We start from the raw sequence: 23,369 nt of genomic DNA, 5'->3' as shown, positions 1-23,369 counted from the left end.
GCCGATGAGGTCAGATGGTTGGCTACATACTGCCAGGAAGTCCCATCTGGGATGTCACTTGTGAAGACTCAGGGGCACAGCTCCCCAAACACTAGAAACAGTTACAGGCACCAATCTCTATAACAGAGGTAGCTGGCTCCTTTTAAGCCACACCCAGGAGAACTCCAGGTGGTTCGTTAGGGAGGTCTGGAACTGCTCCCAGGTGTGGCAGAAGCCCAAAATTGGGCTCTGCAGCTCCCCCTGCGGTACTCCTGGAACACAACAGGGCTGAGCCGACAAATACCAAGTCGCATTTAGCCCTGTGGGACTCCAAGGGGCTGTTACACCCTGGGTAGGGTGTTGTTGCCAAACAGCAGTTCGGGGTAGATGGCCCCATTCATAAGTCATCTCCCCCTGTCCTACCATTACGGAGGCATCCTGTTCTCACAAAAGCCTACTCTTCAAGTCTCAGTTAAGCTCAGAGCCAAAACAAGGAGCTGCTAATTAACCACCAGAGTGACAGTGGCACAGACATTAGCACAGCTGCCCGACAACTCTAGATTTAAATTCTGGCATGGTGCAGCCCTTCATGGCCTTTGCATGTTCTCCCAGTGTCTGCATGACTTTTTTCATCATGCAAGTTTTTCTCCAACAGCCAAGACATGGGGCCCAAAATGTGTGTGTACAGGACTGTCACCTGCAATGGACTGGCATTTCATTCTGGGTTAGCTCCTGAAATGTACCTAGTGTTTGCATTTGCCACACCCAAAAACCTTGAATTGGATTAAGCAGGTTTAAAAATGCAAGAACTATTAGGATGGATGCCATCTGTTGTTCATTCTTACTGTTTATAGCCGGCATTTACGTATTTATGTAGTTGTGAAGAAACTAAATTCTACAAGTTCATCATCAATCATTAAAGAATTCAGGAAGCACAATGAAAAAGAAAAGTTGCTCAAACAGCTGCCTTTGCAGAAGAAAATTAATCAACTAGAGTGACTGGCTCAACTGGGACTCTCTTGGATTCAAAACCCAAGCATTAAAACCCAGAGTCACTTGGAATGTAAAATGTAAAATGTTCAGCCATCAGCTTATGACATCTAAATGACCTGGTTACACAACCAGAACTTCACACCTTCCCATAAACACCCTAATATTTGTACCTACTAGTAAGCTAGAGGGCAAGATTTATAAGATATTTCAACATTACTGAGACTGGTTGGGTGGGGAGTTAGAAGAGAAAAAAAAAAAAAAAAAAAAAAAGCTTTATAAAAGTAAATATCCATAAGTACAGAATGCCAAGAAAAAGCTGCAGTCCGATGCCTAGGGATAAATCACTTTTACAAAGACAGTATATATCTCTTCAGGAAACATGAGCCCACTGACTGACTTCTAGGACTTTGCTCTCATGACCACTTGCACAAACATTTAAAGATGTTGATATTTTGCCAAAACCTCCATATATAGTAAAGTAAATCCAAATGGGAGTACAGTAATCATAAAAGTGCATTGCTTCTTCAACAGCTTGTGCAATTGCCATCTTGTTTTTTCTAAGTTCAATGGCCTACCTTATGTGAAGGAGATAGAAACATCACTAAAAATAAATGACAATTGGGTGGCATAGTGGTTAGTGCCACAGCATTGGATTTGAAATCCCTCTTGCTGCGGTCTATGTGCCATTTACTGTACATGATCTGCATGTGTCTTAGAGTATTTTTTCTGAATGTTTTTTCCTCCCACATTCTAAAGACTGTGTACCCTGCATTAACTGGTAATTAAAGATTATGAGAGTGACTGGAGTATGGGGGCGAGTGCCATGGAGTAGATCGACGGATTTCTCCTTTACTCCCTTTGTTGCTGGATAGGCTCTTGGACCCCTGTGACCCCAACTGGGTTGAATGCAGTTATTGCTTAACAGGGAATGCTGGCAGTCAGCACCTCAGATAAAACACTTTAATTTTAAAAGAACTGTGCCAAACAGGATATTATGCATGTTATGTTCCACACCCTAGAATAACTACTCACAGGCCATAGCGCTTTTTGAACTAACCTCTATTAGCATTATCATTTATTTGCATGCGCTTTTACCCAAGGTGACTTACAAAAATCAATATACTGTACATACAATTCATTAGAGAGGCAGACAAGAAAACAAAGCTACTGAGCAGCAGGGAACAACATTTGACGGAACCACAAAAAGCATAAATAGTGCACTTCCCCATAGGACTGGATGATAAAACGAAACAATGCAACAAAAGCAGAGCTATCTGATGGTTCATTGGGTCAACACAAGCTGAAAATATTAATCCGTTCAACCACCTGCTTGTAGGTTAACAAGCAACTCCATTTAACCATTTATATGCAAATATCCAGTGGATGCAAAATTGATCTTTGGTTCAAGCTTTAGCAGCTGCTTTTGTAGGCAATATGGAACAAAGCTATTAAATGCTATTTTGGATACTCTTGACGTGCAAGTATACTCTTTGAAATTTTATATTTCTAACACTGTGCAATTACATATACTCTACTTGCGACCCTCCATGTGTGGCACAATTCATGCAAAAAAGTTTAGTGTCGCTAGTAGGGAGCAGGTTGAGGAGACCCTGGAGATATGCTCTAGAGAGGAGAGGAATGAAGGTCAGTAGGAACAAGACAGAATTGATGTGTGTGAATGAGAGGGAGGTCAGTGGAATGGTGAGGATGCAAGGAGTAGAGTTTGCGATGGTGGAGGAGTTTAAATACTTGGGATCAACAGTACAGAGTAATTGGGATTGTGGAAGAGAGGTGAAAAAAAAGGAGTGCAGGCAGGGTGGAAAAGAGTGTCGGGAGTAATTTGTGACAGACGGATATCAGCAAGTGTGAAAGGGAAGGTCTACAGGACGGTAGTGAGACCAGCTATGTTCTATGGGTTGGAGACGGTGGCACGGACCAGAAAGCAGGAGACAGAGCTGGAGGTGGCAGAGTTAAAGATGCCAAGATTTGCACTGGGTGTGACGAGGATGGATAGGATTAGAAATGAGGACATTAGAGGGTCAGCTCAAGTGGGACGGTTTGGAGACAAAGTCAGAGAGGCGAGATTGTGTTGGTTTGGACATGTGCAGAGGAGAGATGTTGTGTATATTGGGAGAAGGATGCTAAGGATAGAGCTGCCAGGGAAGAGGAAAAGAGAAAGGCCTAAGAGAAGGTTAATGGATGTGATGAGAGGACATGCAGGTGATGGGTGTAACAGAGCAAGATGCAGAGGACACAAAGATATGGAAGATGATGATCCACTGTGGCAACCCCTAATGGCAGCAGCCAGAAGAAGAAGAAGAAGAAGACTGTCATGGGTACACAGTTCAGTGAAATTTTAGCTTGCATGTGTTAATCCAACATGCAACACCTCACCACTCACGAGAATCACGTTTAAGAGTGTAATGGCCATACCACAGAATGCCTATCTAACAAATCTCAGAATACAGTTAAAACAAACATCAGGTATGAATTATGACCGGTGTCTTAAGAACCCATTCCAGTTTTATTTACAAAAAAAATAAAATTATTGTTTTGTGCTTTCACTCTGGGATTGATTAAGGAGGAGAATTTGATTTGCAACATTGTTGCAAGGCTAAATGTTATGGGGATGGGAAAGTTAGGGTTTTGATCTTCACCCAATTATAAAATTATTCATGTTCCTTCAAAGTATTTGCCATAAATTAACATATCACCCTCAAACCTGCTTAATCTAATCCAGGCCCGGGTGCTGTTGGACATTAGGTTTTTGGTCATCAGAATGCCATGAGCTTGGCATACTTTCGTATTGTGAAACTGTGCTAAAAAAATCTGCATGGAGCCATGTATTTTGTCATCCCTGGCCATTCCTAGTCATGTAATTGAACATCCTCAGTCAAGGAGATAGGCAACTGCAGTCATTAGTTTTGACATCCCCTCTTATTAGAATTTGTGTGAAGCATCATCGGCTTAACCTAACTTGCATAAAACTGACAAAAAAAAAAAAAAAAAAAAAAACCACAGTGAGAACAGTGAGCCCAGGATCCCAATCCCCAGGTTCCCCGATGTAGCTGCACCAACCACTGAGCCACCAAGTTGCTTCGTAACAAAACCGGACATTCTCAGACTGACGTAATACAACTTATGAGTCACGGGTTAGCCCAGCTGCATATGGTGTGAGGCAGTGACCAGCCCTGACAAGGGTGACCGTCTATCACCAGGAACATGCCTTCTTATTTTACACAATGCTGTTCATTTGTCTTTCAAAAGATAGCAAAGATTTGAACATCATCTTATGAGCATTTTAAAGCAGGTCCTCATTTTCAAATTTTTTTGCTGCAACCCACCACCAAGACTGCTCCCCACTGCTTATAAACCATAGTGACAAATCGCTCATCATTCTTGTCCAGCCTCATGTATAATGGCATGTGTAGAATTCACAATAAAACTTGGCGTACGGACAAAAATGGACATGTGCCAACTTCCTCAGACTTCAGCTCCATAAATCCCGATCAGCAAGTAACACACGTGCACGCGATTGCCGTCCCACCCAGAACTACACCCCTTTGAATATGTAAATCAATATAAATAGCCTGTTACATTCGATATTTTGTGAAAAGATAATGGCAAAAGCATGGAGAAAAAGAAAAAAAAAAAAAAACTCCAGTGAATGTGAAGCAGAGGCAAGGAAAAATGTACAATTTGTTGGCTTAAGCAGTGTTATAAGCAACAAAAGGAACACTCGAAAGTTCAAGTTCAGAAAGTTGCACAGTGCACGAAATAAAAAAAAAAAAACAAAAAAAAACCAAGTGGTCAGATAGTCGTAGCCCATCATCACAGTTTCATACAGAAACATATTTGGGCACAAAGAAAAGAAAAAAAAAATTAAGGACAAAGTGAAGAAAAAAAAAAAAAAGGTTGAAATGTAGACTTTAGTCTCAAAATTCACTTTAAATCAGTTTATTTTGTCATTAAAAGTAGAATGTCAAACTTCATCTTAAAAATCAATGTTTAATTTATTAGAGTTTCCCAAATTCCATCATAACTAAAGTAGCATGTGTTCCCCGACCTAGTCATTAATCACTATGTGCTTCTTAACTGGGCTTTCTCTTCCATAGACTGGAGTGCGCAGGCACCGATCGGGATTACATTCATAACATTACAGCTCTCTGAACATTTTAGAATAGCAAGATGTATACAACCATTCGCCACCCAATGAGCTTTGTAATAAACATAAAGCCAGCTGTTTGCTTAGAACGCCAATTCTTCAAAACTTATGGAACGTTCAAAATTTTTTGTAATACATGTGTAATTATATCATCCATCCAGGGTCGCACCAGTCCCAGCAAGCATCATGCGCGAGGCAAGAACAAGTTAAAATAGACTGCGGCATGCAGGAGTGGAATCCATGCAGATGCTAGTGGCTTTCTTTAGGTAGCAAGTGCTATAAATGTCCTCCAGGGCTGAAAGCTGTATCCCAATAATCCTCTACGCTCTCGACACAACTCACCATAGAGCTTTTCCATTAACTATGATACCACACACACACACACACATAGAATGGATTTGAAATACTTTGAGTGGTGCACTGTGAGTAACAAAAGCAGCTATGGTATTTGGAATAGTTTGTTCATTCCAGGCACCAGTATATTGCTACAGAATGATTACAATCAAGTGAATTAAACTTGTACATGATATGCAGTTAATTTCGATATATTTGCTAAATCCTATATCACGAATGCAAATCTTAAGATAAACCACACACAAACAGTAGCACTGCTTTGACGCTGGGTATAAGCAGTGGGGTAGGCTGCCGTGAGAATGTGTCTGGCTTTACACCAAGTTTAGTTTTTATACATAGCGATGTCAGCATGGAAACGGGTGTATGCAACATTTCTGTGCGTACACACAGTTTATACACGAGGCCCTAGCTCTGGAGTAACTACACTTCCTACCTGAATCTCAAAAATATGGACAAGAACTTTCTTGTTGCCTTGCGACTTTATTTATTTAATCATTTTCCATTTTTGTGACAATTTCTCCTCACTTTTCATCACCTCTGAAGCACTTGATAATTCTTGACATCTTTTCAGTGCCATAGAGGTTACTGCACTGCTCGACCACTACCATCTTACTTTTAAAAACCGTACCATAAAAGAAGGTGACATGCTATTATATTGATTTTAAATTTTTTTTTTTGCTTAGGACACATTATGTCTGTGTGATTTACTGTATTCTCACCTCAAACTGACCTGAAGGCAGGTGGTCCTCAAAGGCCAGCCTTTTTATCATTTCAGCACTCGCTGACTTTACAGCTCCTTCTCTCTGGCACTCAAAGATAAGCTTGAGAAGCTCAGTTAATCCCAGTCAACCATTTTACTTACAATGTTAAAGGAAATTGGCGCCTGTCCAAGCAGCATTACACACCAACTCACTACTGAGCACATTCACTGCCATCTTATGGATGCAAATTACCTTAGATGTATACAACAAAGAGCATGTGGGGACAATGACCAGACTAGAACTGAACTTGGTTCACTGGATTTATGTGGCGATATATTTATGTGGTATACACACCAGTATACCACTTGCTCTATCAGTTATTACTAGCAATGTGGTGTTGACAAGAGAAAAAAATAGCTTTAATTTTATACATTTAAAAAAAAAAAAAATTCTCCTCCTTAAATTTTCTCATCAACCATAACCTTTTCTCCATGTGCAACAACATAGGAATACTTTTAGCAAAGTCGTATTAACAAAGATTAATTTTGGCCCAGTATTTTATCTTATTAGTAATTATCACCATTTTTGCAGGTGCAGAGCCCCCCACGCTCTGGCCCCACTAGTCATGACCATGCATTCCTAACCAAACCCGAATTAAGAATCCTGCAAGCATGAAACTGGCTAAAAGCAACACCAAAACCTATTAGTCATGCCACAATTCTAAAAGACACTTGCCCCCCACTTTATTTCACCTGTACCCTTTTTCTGAGAAATAAAAGTGCAAGGTACTGCTAAACACATAGGGTGCCAATGATCTTTGCTTTCACCCCAGAAAGTAACAAAATGTTAACATTTTTAAAGCCCCAAAAAACATTTGTAACGACTGTTACATTTCACAGTGGTTATAAAACTGCATGTAGAATTCACTCTTCATTAGAACACCAGCTAATCCCACGGGAAACCTAATCATTCAGCGTCACTTTCTGGCTCTTCTGATTCTCCTGTACACCCCGGTGTTCTTGTTCAGCACTGCAGAGGAGACGCCAGCTTCTGAACGATCTTGTACTATACTTGACCTTTGTGCTCGTTTTGCACGGTTAAGCAGATATGACTGTATGCTCTGTGGAAGGCACTATATACAGTAAAATACAAATCTTGGCTGGTTCGCTGAAAACTATCACAATAAAACTAGTTTGGGATGCTATTGTCCCAGCAAAAAAAAAAAAAAAAAACCTGGACTTCTCAGCTAAATCTGCCTTGAGTGTGCATCCTGAAGTGTAGAAGGGAATACTCCACTTCAAGGTCTATCTGAGAAGCATCATGGAATGAAGTTTGTTCAAAAGGAATCGGATGCAAGCCTGACTGATAACATGTTACGTGTGCTTATAGATATTGAGACACTCCTACCGTGCCAGGTTTCATGTACAGACAGGATTAATGACTACTTCAGGTAAACCGATTTGGGTTGTCTATTAACACAAATAAAATTCTCATACATTTAATACGTCCCTCTCGAGCGCCATGTTGCATTTTGGTTTAACATGAAGTGTATTTTGCTATTACTCGGTACACTAGTACTTCAAATCAACCCCGAATACAAAAAACTGTTAAAACTTTGCGTTTACTCCGTTGTAGTTTAAGTTTAAGCGGTCAACAAATTAAATTCAGTAGAAGCAAACGTAAACTGTGCAGTTAAAAAAGCAGCTACCGAAAACGTGCACATAACACACCAACCGTTCAAAATAAAAGTTATCGACGAAAAATGACAAGCGGACTTGCCCATTTTATATAATCTGATAGAACATTCTCAAACCAGCTAAATCCAAGTCGGGGTTGCGGGGATGTGCAGTATAAATAATACTTACTTTTGCAAAATGTTTAGTACAATCTTACACATAAACGGTACTGGAAAGGCTTTGCAGCGATTGCGGTCTAAAACGCCGAATGACAGCAATGGGATAACTCAGCTGAAAAAGTCAACAACCACACACCCTGCGACCTTCCAACTGCGACTCCCCCGACCCAACTCAGTGCGTCTCACCCATCATTAGTCTGTCCCTTGTCTGGATGTCGACGCGCTGAAACAAACTTCTTCCCACAGTCTTTATCAGGTGCTCACTGGACAGGACACGTACGCTCCCACTTGCTAACTCTTATAGCGCTAAGTACCGCCCTCCTTCAGCCCGAGAGGCGGTCCCAGCGGTCCGGAGTCCGATGGAGACCATTGATATCCAGGTCAGCGCGCCAGCTGGACTACCCGGCAGGGAGAGGTTAGCGCTTTTTACCGTTCTAAGCCATGGCCCAAAGAGGGAGAAGCACCCCCACTTTTTGGGTTTGTTTTGAGTGGGTTCGACGTTTTGGTATCGGTGAGGGTTGAGGGCACAGATCTCTGCTTTGTTCGTTATTTCTATTGGTTTACGTCTTTTTCTGCTTCATGCTTGGATCCTTGCCGCCGAGGTTTTTGTTTTCTTTTTCACTTTTTAAATGCCCCAGTCTTCCTACAGGGCTTGTCGATAGCTGTTGCTGGGAAAAGCAGCGCAGTTGTACACTTAGACAACCGCTCCTTATTTTATATAGTGTGCGATATTTTCTCATTATCGTTTACAATATGATCGCAACCCCATTCCCTATTAATAGTGCTACAATATCAGCCTTACTGGAACGTGAGGTGGGCTGTTACAGACAATAATAGGCAATTCTCGCATTGCCGTAATTACGAGGTAGTTAATCACATGGAAATGGAGAGGGGGCAACACCTCCTTATCCCTACCAACCAACCAACCCCAAAGGGGGCGAAACTCCCCGGATCATGAAGGTTGTGGATTTATGAAAGATGGGGGTGGTCTCATATATTTGCTGGAGGACCCCATTCCTGTTCGACAATGTATAGGTCCTTTGGGAATAACTCAGATCTAACAGTTTACGGCTTACTGTGCAGAAACAACTTTAGTTCTGCCCCTTCTCCCCCCCCCCCCCCGACTTGAAATGATCCACGTCACTGTTTCAGTCATTACTCAAGTCTTCTTTTCAGCATTTGTACTCAACATTAGTGAGCATTCCAAGGAGAATTCTTTGCCAAGTTTGCTTTTTTTGTGTGTGGTCAAATTTTTATATATTTAAACAAAGTTCATCAAACAGGAAAATCAATATAAATCAACTATAGCAATCATATAAATAGTCTCATGCAGTCTGATCTTCTCAAACTGTTTTTCCTGTTGAAGGTTACAGGACCGGGTCAGACCACATTTCCTTGTCCCCATTTCCCAATTCCAGCAATTCACGAGCTGTTCCAACTTCCCTATGCCAGCTGAGATGTAACATCTTTCCAGCAAGTCCCATGTCTGCCATAGGATCTCTGCTCATTGGGACATGCCGGTAGGAGCTAAAGCGGAGCTCCAGGGAGGCGTCTTTGTGTCACACCAAAACCACCTCAGCTGGCTCCTCTGATCCACAGGAACAGTGGCTTTACTCAGAGGCGCTCACCCGAAATTCCCGCCCTGTCATGGATTTTTCAGCCTAGCAGTCCTACAAAGAAAACTCATTTCCGTCACTAGTATATACAATCAGCTCATGGTCATAGGTGAGACCAGGGACATAGATTGACTGGTAAACCGAGATATTTGACTTTAGACTTCTCTCCAGTCCACTTGTCGATCTCACAGTCCCTTATTCCATTATTTGTGAACATAATTCTGAAATACATGAACTCTCCCACTAAGGGTATCTGTCCCCCTTCAGCTGGAGAGAGCGATCCACTCTTTTCCACAAGAGGACCATGACTTCAGAATAGGAGGTGCTACTACTCACTTCTCTGTGAATTGTTCAAGTGTGTGCTGAAGGTCATAGTCAGGTCAGCCAACGTGGATATCATTATCTGCATAAAGCAACGATGCAACCCCTAGCCTCCCCAACTAGATGCCGTCACATCCTTGGCTGTACCTTGACATCTTGATATTTGGATAAAGCGGTCACTGTGTTCATATAGGGAATGAATAGCTTGCAGAAATGATAACAGAGTAAAATCAACTGCCCGCATGGCACCCTCTTAACCTACCCTACAACAGAGCTTCCTCGAAGATCAAAGTCCATAATGGTCAAGCAGAGTGGGCAGAGATGCATGACAGATACAGTAAGCTCTAACTCTAGGGAGAAGAACTTGTGTAACGCAAGTGTGAGAGTATCCAGTAATGGACTGGCATCCATTCCTGGGCTGGCAGTTGCCATACACCTAATGCTTCATGTATAGTGTTCAAATATTACATATTGTTTGTCCTGTTGGACTGATTTTGTGCAGCAAGTGGTGAAACAAAGTCCTTATTTAGGGGTGGAAAAAAGAAAGAATAATTGGCATAATCTAAAATTTGTCAAACAAGAATTTGTTAAATCATTTATCAAAATCTTTAAGGAAAAATCAAAAGTCAAATCTTTTCCTAAGATATTTTTGCTGGGTGCTTGAGTGGCTTACTTCATTTAATGAGTTTGAACTCTGCTTAACGCATCATTGGCACCATGTGTCACCTGGCAGGTTCATCAGGTGCCTAGTAACCAGGCAGCTGTTAAGAACTGGAACACCTCAGACATCTCACAGGAAACATGTATTTTTTTCTTAGATACTTTTTTCTATTCAATTGTTGTGAATAATCTTAAATCTTTCTTCTTAAAGAATATGACCATATGTGTTTTTGGATTATTTATTTAGTTTGAGAAGGATAGTAGTACTAGTGTCAATGAAAAAGTAAAGGTAATTTGAAAATTAATGCAATGGATAGAAGCTGATGCAATACAACACGCTTGTGATGGCTTATGGGTAGTTTGAACACATGCAGTGCAGCACTCTGCCGTTAGTGTAGATGAAGCCAAGGTCAAGTGAACATGGATGCTCTGCTGTGGGACTGCACCGTTGTTGAATAATGCCCTGTAGTGAGATTTCTTTGGGCAGAGGAAGTGAAACCTGATGAAAATGTGGAAAGTCGACACATTGATAACCACAATAGATGTCAGTGTGTGTACGGCATGAGTTACTGGGTAATTGTTAATGCACCACCTGGTACAATATAGCCTAATCCTTTAAAATTACATTTTAGTTCTTATAATTAAGGAAAGAGTAATAAAGTTAGTTACAAAATGCTACGTTTTATTGTAGACTTGACTTACATCAGCTGTAACCTTTCATTTTGTTCTGCAGTTTATCTTTCTGTTCATTTTACTGCCTTGTTTATCTGTAGGTTTAATGGGGGTCTTTGGCAAGTATTCCAGTCATGGTGACTTTGCATTACTCAACACTCTACTTTTTATTTGGCAGCTTCATAATACTATGTCAAGTAGTAAAATGTCTGGGGGATTTGGAAAGAATGCACTGTTTACAGATCTAATTCAAAAGGCTGACCTCTTTAAAAATCCTTCTCATTTTTTCTTCATTTTGTATGTAACATCTCTCTGCTTGTTCTGTGTTGTATATTGTCTTGTATGGTGTGTTATAACCATCAGTGCAAGGAGCAGTGTCAAAATGCATCTTTTTAATAACAGAAAAATAGTGGTGCTCAAGAGCAGGAGTTTTTAGATGTAAACCGTGACTGTATTTTAACACCGTATGTTAAAGCAGCAACAAGGGGTTCGCCTTTCTGGATTCATTAGTTTGTAATGATCAGGATAGGATTCAGAGTGTCAATGTGATTGAGCCATGAGGATCTAGTGACGACACTATCATACACTTCACAGTGTTTTGGCACAGCGCATACTCAGAAACTAATGGTGTTAAGCTTAATTCAAGTTGAGCAAATTTTGGTCACATGTTGCAAAATCTAAAAAAAGATAAACTTTTAAGGATGGAGTCAGTCGAGGAGTAGTGGAGCAGTTTTAAATGTGTTTGACATATAATGCTGTACAAGTTCATCGTGAAATTTAGAAGCAGAAAAAAACAAGAGAGAATTCCCTGATGGATAAATATGAAGCTGAAAAAGAGGTTTGTATAAAGTGTAGATAATTCCAGCAGTAAAAAGGCAGATAATTCTGGCAGTAACCATACAGCTTATGAGACCAATGATTAAAACTTATTAGAAAAGCTACAGAAAAAATATTGCCGAAGAGGTGAAAGATGACCCACCGAGATGTTAGGAGTAAAAGAATGTCCAAGGAGGAGGTGAAGTGCTTGTCCTTGCTGCACCACCACAGCTCTTAAAAATGTGTCTACCTTCATTACCCCTACTGGCCCCGTCTGCAGGCTAATAATTGACAATCACTCTTGCCAGTCCACTAGTGGTCGTTCAATTAAAATGAGACCAGTTGGGGGCATTTCACTTCCGGTGATACCTGCAGCTCTTAAACTAAACAACAAGCTGTAAAAAGAATCATGTCACTTAAACCCATGGTGTGACTAGCCACAGGATGAATTAAAATACACAGTTAAATAGCAAATGCTTTTAACTTGCATTTTTCTGAAGTTTACATGTATGAGTAAGCGCATAACTTCTCAGCAGTAATATGAACTGCCAAAGAGGTACTGTACTTAGTGATTTGTTACTTGTAGTGGATGAAGTGCTGCTTATATTAAATAGATTGAAAGCAAACAAGTCGCTAGGACTGCATGGGAGGTTTGAAACTTGAAAGTACAGTACTCCTTAGGAGAAGAACCTACTCTAGTAGTCATAGTGGATTCATCACTACCTATATCTAGTGTACAGGCACATTTAAAAAGGGTAATAGGATGTTGGGTTGCAGGGTGTAGCATGATGTTGTGGTTGTGCTAAGTACAGTACTGTATATAACACGCTGGTGAGGCCTCATCTAAACACCTTTTGTAGTTTTGGTAGCCATATTACAACAAACACATAGCTGCACTTGAGGAAGTACAGAGAAGAGAGACTAGGCTGATTCCATAACTAAGATGTATGAGCTATGAGGAGAGATTGAAGGAATTAAATATTTTCGGTTTAAGAGGTGACATGACTGAAGTGTTTAAAATTATGAAAGAAATTAGTACAGTGGATCCCAGTTGTTGTTTTAACAAGACCACTGAAACACAGATGTTGTTGAGGGCTAATTTTGCTCAAATGTTACAAAGTTTTTCTTCACACAGAGAACCACAGACATGAAATAAATTATTAAGTATTGTGGTAGAGAGCAATAAGTTAGTACTTATTAGGTACTTTGAAACTTGACTTGATGCTGTTTTGGAAAAATTAGACGAATAGCAATGGCGAGAATGCTGAGTTGAATAGCCCAGTAGGATGGATGAAGGGGTAGCAAAAAGACACATTTTCCAGACACAGAGAAAAGTCATTGGAGAGGGAAAGCCAGCAGTCCAATAACAGCAAAAGCAATTCAGTGAAATCCTGTAGATTTGTTGCTTTTGGCGGTGTCTCCAGTGGCCCTAAACCAAATTAGCAGGAGGAGTCGTAACAGGAGTTGCAGACAAATGTGTCCTTAGACAAAATCTATGGGGTTTCTCCTTATTCTTGTGTATGTTACAGTATCAAAAACATTCTTTAGATTCAGATTAATTTGAACACTATTCCCTGTACCATGAGTGGCGCTTTGTTGCTGTTGCTAGTGTTTTTGCTGCCCATCTTCATCTACCTGGGTTTGATTCCTCAGTTTATTTCTGATATGGGTAGAGACTACATGCTGTCTCTGTATCCATGTGTGTTTCCTTCAGGTATTCTAGTGTCATCCTACATACCAAAGACATGCATGTCATGTTAATTAGCATCTTGGTGTGCATGTGTACTGTATATATCTATATCTATCCATTATCCAACCCTCTATATCCTAACTACAAGGTCATGGGGGTCTGCAGGAGCCAATCCCAGCCAACACAGGGCGCAAGGCAGGAAACAAACCCTGGGCAGGGCGCCAGCCCACCGCAGATATATATATATATATATATATATATATATATATATATATATATATATATATATATATATTGTGGTACCTGGATGGGGGTGGTACCCAGCCGGGATGCCCGAGAAGATCGGAGGAGGGCTTGTGCCTCCTCCAGACCTTGAGGGGGCGACCGCCCTGGGGGCCGCGGGTACAGGGCTGGGAAGCTCGACCCTGTAGGGGCCCATGGTCACCGCCAGGGGGACCCCAATATCTGGAGGACCCTGGACCGCAGCACTTCCGCCACACCAGGAAGTGCTGGGGGGAAGAGGAACAGGGACACCCGGAGTGCTGACGGGGAGACAGCCGGCACTTCCGCCACACTAGGGCGTGTCGGTGGGAGATTGCCGGGAACACACCTGGAACACATTCGGGTGCTTATTTAAAGGGGCCGCCTCCCTTCAGAGATGGACTTGAGTTGGGTGGAAAAGTGGACAAGGTTTCTGAAGGAGAGAAGGAGGCGGTCTGGAAGAAAAGAGAGAGAAGGCATTGTGTTGGCCTGGACTGAGGGGTATTGGGGTTGTGAGTAGTGATGGATTGTATTATGGAGCACCAAAATAAATGTGTGTGGGGTGATTTAAACGTGTCTGCCTGTCTGTGTCCGGGTCATATTCCACACTATATATATATATATATATATATATATATAAAATATATAAAATCCAAGTGTCTGTCCACGTTTCATGAAAGAACTACTTAACGGATTTAGATCAGTAATCTGCTTGAACATTCTAGTAAATTTTGCGACTTCTCTCATTGCGCCAAGTATCATAGTTCAGTTCCGGCAGCGATTTATGAGCACAAATCCAAGAGACAGGCTGTGTGCCAAGGGTTAGGGGTAAGCGTGACATCAGGAGTAGCTAGTTGGGCAGGGCCATCCTCACTAATGCACCAGTCTCCATTCGAGTCACTCTACGTGTTAAAGTGTACCTTGCCTCCGCTTAGCTAGCGATACCTGTTTGTTCAGCAGACATTATCATCTAGAGATTGTTATTAAAGAGTAACATTTCACGTTTTTGAGAACATTTTTTTCAGAGAGAGACCACAGCTACATGTGTTTTAGAGGGTAGCTGCTGATTGCCAGAGATATCATGGCCGTGTGCTCTTCACCCCACACGGGGTATACCCTCCTGTCAGAGCTGAACACGATTAGATACAGTGCCAAAGTTTGACGTTGGACTGTACCTGCGTTCCACTTGACCAGAGATACCTTGCCAACATTTTACATTTTTGGCAATGTAATCACAGCTACATTTTCACCCCTGATAGAAAAACCAAAAATATTGTATATGAAGAGGCCCTTGGATAAGAAAGCTACCAATATAAATTCTTCTCAATACAAATTACCTTTTTATTTTTTTATTGATTTTTAAAGTTTTTTCTGTTTCACTACTACACGGGTAAAGCCATGGGGAACAGCTAGTACGTTATTTGTGAAAGAATTAGTGTTCTAACAAAGCTTGTTTTCTCACTATTCTCAAAGCTATTGAGGTAGGCCGCAGCTCCCAGTGAACCTGTAATGTTAAAAGGCAGTTGAGAAATGGATGATGAGATTCTAGAGCAAAACAACAACTAACCTTAGCGTTTAATCCATATAGCATAATGTTGTGTATCCTGGTTGGAGTTCAAATGTCTCTTTTATGACTATTTTGTTCATTTTTTTATGTTAAAATGATTGATTATGTGATTCTTTATGTCTAGGTATCTTTGTCTATGTACCACGTGCTTTGTGAGTGGTCCCACCTGCCAAGCACCACAAGGGACCAAGGTTATTATATATAGTTAACGAAAACAAAAATCAAAACTGAAACTATTATTAAAAAAATTTTTTTCGTAAATTGAAATAAAATAATTAACAAAACCGAAATGAAAAATTAAAACTAAACGAAACTATTAAAGTAGCTGGAAAGACTATGAAATAAATTAATTTACTAAAATAAGTTTAGTTTTCTTTTTTTTGAATGAATATTCTTGCTGTTAATTGTTAATCCTTATAACTTTTAACTCTAAAACTGAAAGTCATCCACCACGAGCCGCCCGCACATATTCATCCAGTGAATGGAAGCTGTGAAGGAGGGTGGCTGTTCACACAGCATTTGCAGTGACAGAGCGAGCTGAATACACACGTAAAGCGTGTGGAAAAGAAAGCAATTTACACGCCGCCTTTCTTTGCACTTGTTGTATATCAAGATGTAATTCAAACGCCTGAAATTGGAATGTGCTGGTCAACAAAAACTTTTATGTACATAAAATTCACAAGTGAGTAACGTTTCAGTATATGTTTTTGTTGACAGTAATTCACCTGCCATTTCGCACACAAAGTATACAAAGTATAAAGAAAGTATGGTAATCATGAAAAAATTCGACCTCGAGATTTTGATAAATCTTGACGTTTTAGAACTCCCGAGTCCGAAAATACTTTTTTTTTGGAACTATGTATGTGTGTGTGTGTGTGTGTGTGTAAACATGATAACTCAAAAATGCAACTAGATAGATGGATGAAATTTGGGATGTGTTTGTTACACCAAAATTGTAGATCTGTATTAACTTTTGGGCCAAATCCATTTACTTTACCTGAACACATTCTCGATTATTTTTTTTATTCATGCAGCTGCAGAGTCCGATTTATTCAACTTTACTTTTATAATAATTGTTCAATATATTTTTGACTTGATTTGTTGTTGATGGTTCTTTAATGTACATAATATAATCATTGTCTTGTGGTTTACTCCTCAAATATCCATCCCCGTATCTGAGTACACGAGAAAGTCTAGGGGAGACCACTCCCGATTTCTGAAAATAAAACGGCACTGATCGAGAGACTGACAAGGTCATCATACAAGATCAGCATATCGTTGCTGACCAATCACTTTTGCTTTAAAAACGTCATTTTAACAACGTGTTGATACAAACCTTGTAAAATTACTGAGTTGGCAATGTCTCTACTGAACCACATATAGGTAGGCGAAGAGTGTCTGCCAAGTGATGAAAAGCTAAACATACTAATGTGTTTTTGTATTTATGCTATATTTATTAATTTATCTCTTTTAGTTAATATTCACAGCTTAAAATACCTGATATTATGAAAATAATCCAGTAGCAGAATTATGTTTTAAAATATCTGTCCCCGTATTTGTTAATGTTTCTCTCTCTCTCTCTCAAAATAGATAGTTGAAATATCATTTTCTTTTAGTTCTTAACATCATCCATATCATACATATTGCCTACCAGAGATTTTTCCTGCCTTGCATCCAAACCTGCATTGTTCTTAATCTCAGATGCTGTCTCTGTCATTTTGTGCCTGTCCATACTCTTATTACCTGCACTTGCCCTGCTCTTTATGGGTTTACTGTTCTTATGATGGGCTATTCAAGTCTCACTGCACCTAACCTTGACACTATATGCTTGTTTTTCTTTATTTCCCTCAATACAGCTAGGTGGGGTCTGCACACTGATTCAAGCCTAAGAGCCCTGTTCTTCCTAAGCCCCCATTACTTTCATGATCACACCTGTCAGAACACAGCAGATTCTGTTTTCTAATTTTTGATATCTTTTCAGGCCTGCAGGTGGCAAAATTCTGTCAATAAATTGTTTGTGCCTGAGATGGAATCAGAGATCAATATGGCTGGTAGAAAATAACAAAGACCAGTATTTGAGATTTTTGAATGTAATGTTGAAGGAATTCATTGTAAGCACATTGTGTTGTGCAGGATATGTTGTGTGCTGTAGACATTTAGAGTAAAAACCCTCACAACTTATTGGCCCATTCTGGGCAATAAAAGGAAAAGGAGAAAAGCACCAACAGGCAGCACAGATTTGTTCATCACAAATGACAGAAAATATTTAAAAAATTATAAAATTGTGTAAAATTGTTCATATTCAGTACCTGGTTTTGATTATGCTTGTTTTTATCAGACAAAAACAAAACCAAATAGTAAACTGTGTCATGTAGTGTAAGTAAGCTTCCACTAACATTAAACTCCTATTATATCCAAACCCATTAAGTATGAACTTCTGTCTCATTGTGACACAAAAACTAAACTCCATAGTAGCTCTTTAACCGTACCATAATTACTAAAACTAAAACTGAAACTAATATATATATAAATAAAATAGAAATGTCTTTGTAAAATAAAAACTAAATTAAAACTAAAAATACATGACGAAGGAAAACTAAAACTAAACTGAATTTCCAAATAAGGTCAGAAAAAATATAGAAATAAAAACTAATTTAAAAAGGCAAAACTATAATAACCTTGCAAGGGACTGCCCTTAGCCTTATAAAGGCTGACGAAAACCCACAGTCCCTTGCGGTTCATTGAGTGCACTGGGATTGGTGAGTCTTTTCTTTTAATATCTCTGTTTTCTTGTGAATTTTCTGGATTTTTGACCTTTTGCTCTGTTTTTGACTTCGCCTTCTGAATTGTGTATTGGGAATTGTTTATTTCTGGATTGTCTTTGCCTTTTCAGGCAAATCCTTTCACCTTTTCTGCTCTTTGGAGATTTGATATTTGCAGAATATTTTTTGTGAAAATATATCTTTTTTTTGTTTCAAGCTGGAGTTTGACAATTTTCTCCCACTAGTCAACATTTTTAGCAATTTTTGATATATGGTATTCAAAATGTATACATCTGGCTATACTGTTTGTTTCTATAGAAGAGCTAATCTCAGTAGATGGACAATTGAAAACAACGAACTTCATTAAAAAACTAAAACTGCTGACATTTCCCATAAAATCCAAACTTGTCTATAGTCACTTAAATCACATAATGATTGCTTTATTTCAAATCCACTTTGGTGGTGTACAGAGCCAAAATTATGAAAATTGTGTCACTGTCCAAATACTTATGGACCTGACTGTACATGAAGACTACCTCCAGCTTTATTGAACAGGAACAATCAGTTCATGAGACTCTTACTATGCCATTTTGCTGTTCCATAAGCTTCCTTTAGCTATCTGTATTTGGGAGTATATTCCAGCATTAAAAATATGTTAAGTGCACATTTTCTGCACTGAGAAATAAAACTGGAAGAGATCATCTGAATTTACTGCCAGTTGTTGAAAATATTTAAAAAATGATTTGATGCTTAAGTGTTGAAAGATTTATGATTATTTGTTAAATATTTGTTATCAAACACTGAAGAACTGTCCAGAGGTTTGCCCTCTTGTTCTACCAGAACGAAAAAGGCACTAAGAATTTTTAAAATGGACCAGGAGATGAGACAGGGAAAAAAACAAAAAACAAAAACAACCCACAGGGGGCAAAGCCAGGTGGTCAAAGTATCACAATAACCATGTCCAACGCATAAACCAAAACTCAATGTTAAAAGATACGTGCAACTCTAATTCCCTAAAAGATGATTTTTAAGCCAGTTAATGCCACAAAATATTACATTTTTAATCTAAAATCACGGAAGCAAGTTACTGTTCACTGCCATCTTTAATACTTTCTGGCTGATGATGTTAATGTGCTGCAATTTCTGATTGTCATATGGTGGCAACGGAACAGTGTTGCTATCAATTGTTAACTCAAAATTGTGCCATTTGGTGATTATATATAAATAGAATGTTAACATTTGTTTGATTTGAAAAGTTAAACATAATATGCCCAAATTGTATGAAAATTAAAAGTAAATTGACAAACCCCCAAAGTATGACTCCTTTTTGTTGCTGTTGTATTTTTTGTTTTCCATGCTCTTGTTTCTGTTTTTCGTATTTTATACTTTTGTCCAAGTTCCTTTGCCTCCATTATATCTTTTTTTCCATTAGAGCCTAGCTGCAGATCTCTGTTGAGGAGGTTGTCACTTTGCATTATACATCAGTGATGTTACATGACGCTCCCAGTTACATTGTTGTTAAGGTTAGGGCTGTGGCAGGGTTATCTGACTCAAATAATGACGACTGTCAAGTAAATCAAGAGCCATAAACATACAATACAATTGGCTCTTCAATCACAGAGCTACGGAGGTCTGCAGGTAGAGACTCCTGAATGGGGGAGATTATAAAGACTGACGTGGTGCGAAGTGCAGCACTCCATCTTCGCTGATAACTCTCCAAAGTCCAAGCTACTAACGGATTTGTAAGATGGTGCCAGTGCTTGTGGTCAACTAAGCAGCACAATTCATCTCCTGAGCTTCACCCACAACAGTTCCTGCTTGAACAAAAAGTACATACCCTGGAGTAGGAGCTAAAAAAAAAAGGTACTGTGCCAGGAACTACACATGGCCCACAGTCCTGTGGTGAGAGGCCTACTAAAGTTTCCTAAGTTTTGAAAAAGGTCCTGCAAAATTGCTGATTATTCTTCAAGTATTTTTTTTTTTAATTCTGTTTAAAAAAAGCATATGTTTTGCGCGTTTTGAGTGTACGACTGGATAACTGATGTATTGATTATTCAACATGAGTAATGTGAGACTTTTTTCACTTTGTTTACTATTGTACAGCACATTGCACACCATTAGCTTATACCATTAAAAAAAAACTTTTTGTCTCTCCATTCTGCATGAAAAAACGAGATTAAAACTTTTTCTTGGCCAAGTAAAATAAATTATATATACAGTATATATATCTTTGATTGGATATTCCTTTAAAGGAAGTACTTTGCCATAGATTTGCCTTTAGCAATTAAAGTTAATTAGTGAGAATTTTGGTCATGATGTTGTCTCTCTTGACTGTCTATCTCTACTCCTAACTCCTTCCGTAATGCTAATGCTTTGCTAGGACAAGATAATTCTTTAACGAAGTCTTCCGTAAAAGTGCACAACATTAATACTCTAATAACTAATCTCAATACACGTAGAAAATCTAGGCAGTGCGGCATTAACACTAATAATTTAATTACAATTACTACTTTAGGTGAATAATGTATTAAAACTATAAAAACAGATTATAGATTAAATAAAAAATACACACAGAGCGGCGCTAACAAAAATAACTTAGTTTCTGTTCCAAATATCAATAATGCACATAGAATTCAGCCCTGCCCCTCCGAAACATTAAATATGGCACTATTAAATGTTAGAGCTTTAGCTAACAAGACGTTTTTTATCAACGATCTTATTAGTGATAGAAAAGTTGATTTTATTGCGAAATGTGAAATGTGGCTTAGCTCAGATGGCGCGGCTATTCTAATCGAATCTGCGCCTCCGGATTAAAGTTTTACTCGTGCGGATCGCCAGGGAAAGAAGGGCGGCGGTTTAGCAAACATTTACTCAAGCCGGTTAAAGTGTAAAGATGTCAGTTTTGGTAAATTCAAGTCCTTTGAGTATCTTGCTGTTGTTATCCATGGAGATTCTCACGTTCTAGTATTATATCCATGTATAGACCTCCTAAATTTAACGCGTCTTTCTTTGAGGAATTCTCAGACGTAATGTCAATTTTACACACTCTTAATATTTTACACACTCTTAATATTCGGCGACTTTAATTTTCATATCGACAATCAGTGTGACCCAAGAGTAAAAGAATTCATGAACCTCCTGGACTCTTTTGATTTGAGACAGCTCGTTAATCAGCCTACACATAAAGCAGGTCATACGTTAGCCTTAGTAATTACTAAAGGACTAAACGTTGATATAAAGCAGGTCATTGATATTGGTCTATCAGACCATTTTCTTTTACTATTTAATATAGAAATATTGATAGAAAACATTCACGAGAAGCATATTGTTAAAAAACGCTTCTTTGAATCATCAGCAGCTTTAAAACTTACAAACATTCTAAGTAATCAGTTTGTTTATAGTGCCAACTAAAATAGCGAGGATAATGTAAATAGTAAGGTGGAAAGATTTAATACTAAGGTGAGAGCTGCTGTTGACATAGTTGTACCTGAAAAGACAGTTAAAAAATCTTCTAGCATTGTTATACCATGGAAGACCCAAAGAGTGTCTGATTTAAAGAGAACATGCTGTAGAAGACTAAACTAACTATCCACTATGAAATATTAAAAGTTAAAATAACAGAATACAATAACACAGTCCGTCTTGAGAGGCGCTGCTATTTCTCTAAGATTATAAATAATAATGCTAGTAATCCCAGAGTCTTATTTTCGACGATTGATCGTCTGCTAAACCCAGGTAACTCAAAGGAATGCCTCCTAAGTACTTCCAGTAAAACCTGTGAGGCTATTGCTGTATTTTTCAATCTAAAAATTAATGATATTAGAAATAACATAGTATATCTCCCCAACACTGCGGATCCTCCTAAGCCCCAGTATTTCGTTATAAACAAATTAAATTCTTTCACTAGGATAGATTTACATAAAATAATTTCTCAACTGAAACCCTCCATCTACGTCCTTGACCCAATACCAACAAGTTTTTTCAAAGAAGTATCGGGCGTGCTAATTGATATTCTTGACATAGTAAATTTGTCATTAGATATGGGGGTCTTCCCAGACTGTCTTAAGACTGCTGTAGTTAAACCCCTACTCAAGAAAAATAATCTCGACCCCTCTGCTCTGGAAAATTTTAGACCCATCTCTAACCTGCCTTTCTTAAGTAAAATTCTAGAGAAGGCAGTCATTATGCAGTTAAATGAGCACCTCAATAAACATGCTATTCTTGATAAGTTTCAGTTGGGTTTTAGAACAAATCACAGCACAGAAACTGCACTCGTTAAAGTAGTAAATGATTTGCGGGTAAATGCAGACAGAGGCCATTTATCTGTTCTCATCCTCTTAGATCTGAGTGCCGCATTTGACACCATTGATCATAATATTCTTAAGAATCGCCTTAGTCAGTGGGTGGGCCTTTCTGGCAGTGTCTTAAATTGGTTTGAATTCTACCTGGCAGGGAGAAAATTCTTTGTTAGTTGTGGTAATTACAACTCAAAGACACATGATATCCTTATATGGTGTTCCACAAGGCTCTATCCTGGGTCCGCTGCTCTTCTCAATCTACATGTTTCTGTTAGGTCAGATTATCTCGGGACATAACGTGAGCTACCACAGCTATGCTGATGACACACAGCTGTATTTATCAATAGCGCCTGACGACCCCAATTCTCTTGATTCACTGACACAATGTCTTACTTGTATTTCTGAATGGATGAATAGTAATTTTCTCAAGCTAAATAAAGAAAAAACTGAAATTTTAGTGATTGGCAATAATGGATATAATGAGGTTATCAAAAATAAACTTGATGCATTAGGATTAAAAGTCAAGACGGAGGTAAAAAGCTTAGGGGTAACTGTTGACTGTGACCTGAATTTTAAATCGCATATTCATCAGACCACTAGGACAGCATTTTTTCACTTAAGAATATAACAAAAGTTAGACCTCTTATATCATTGAAAGA

The 23,369-nt window shown here is 39.0% G+C and overlaps 2 protein-coding genes across 2 annotated transcripts in view; one reads left to right on the top strand and one right to left on the bottom strand.

Moving 5' to 3' along the window:
• selenbp1 (selenium binding protein 1) overlaps positions 1 to 8,355 on the bottom strand; it is a 78,146-nt gene extending 69,791 nt beyond the window's left edge. Inside the window, exon 1 of the mRNA XM_028793943.2 lies at positions 8,234 to 8,355. Coding sequence (XP_028649776.2) covers positions 8,234 to 8,240 — 7 coding nt within the window. The 5' untranslated portion in view covers positions 8,241 to 8,355. The remainder of the gene's footprint in view (positions 1 to 8,233) is intronic.
• The window catches only part of psmb4 (proteasome 20S subunit beta 4), a 29,658-nt gene continuing 14,618 nt past the window's right edge, over positions 8,330 to 23,369 (top strand). The window contains exon 1 of the mRNA XM_051922789.1: positions 8,330 to 8,462. Coding sequence (XP_051778749.1) covers positions 8,407 to 8,462 — 56 coding nt within the window. The 5' untranslated portion in view covers positions 8,330 to 8,406. The remainder of the gene's footprint in view (positions 8,463 to 23,369) is intronic.

This window comes from Erpetoichthys calabaricus, chromosome 2, assembly GCF_900747795.2.
Source record: "Erpetoichthys calabaricus chromosome 2, fErpCal1.3, whole genome shotgun sequence".
In the NCBI taxonomy this organism is placed as follows: domain Eukaryota; kingdom Metazoa; phylum Chordata; class Cladistia; order Polypteriformes; family Polypteridae; genus Erpetoichthys; species Erpetoichthys calabaricus.
This window is presented reverse-complemented; position numbering and strand designations above follow the sequence as displayed.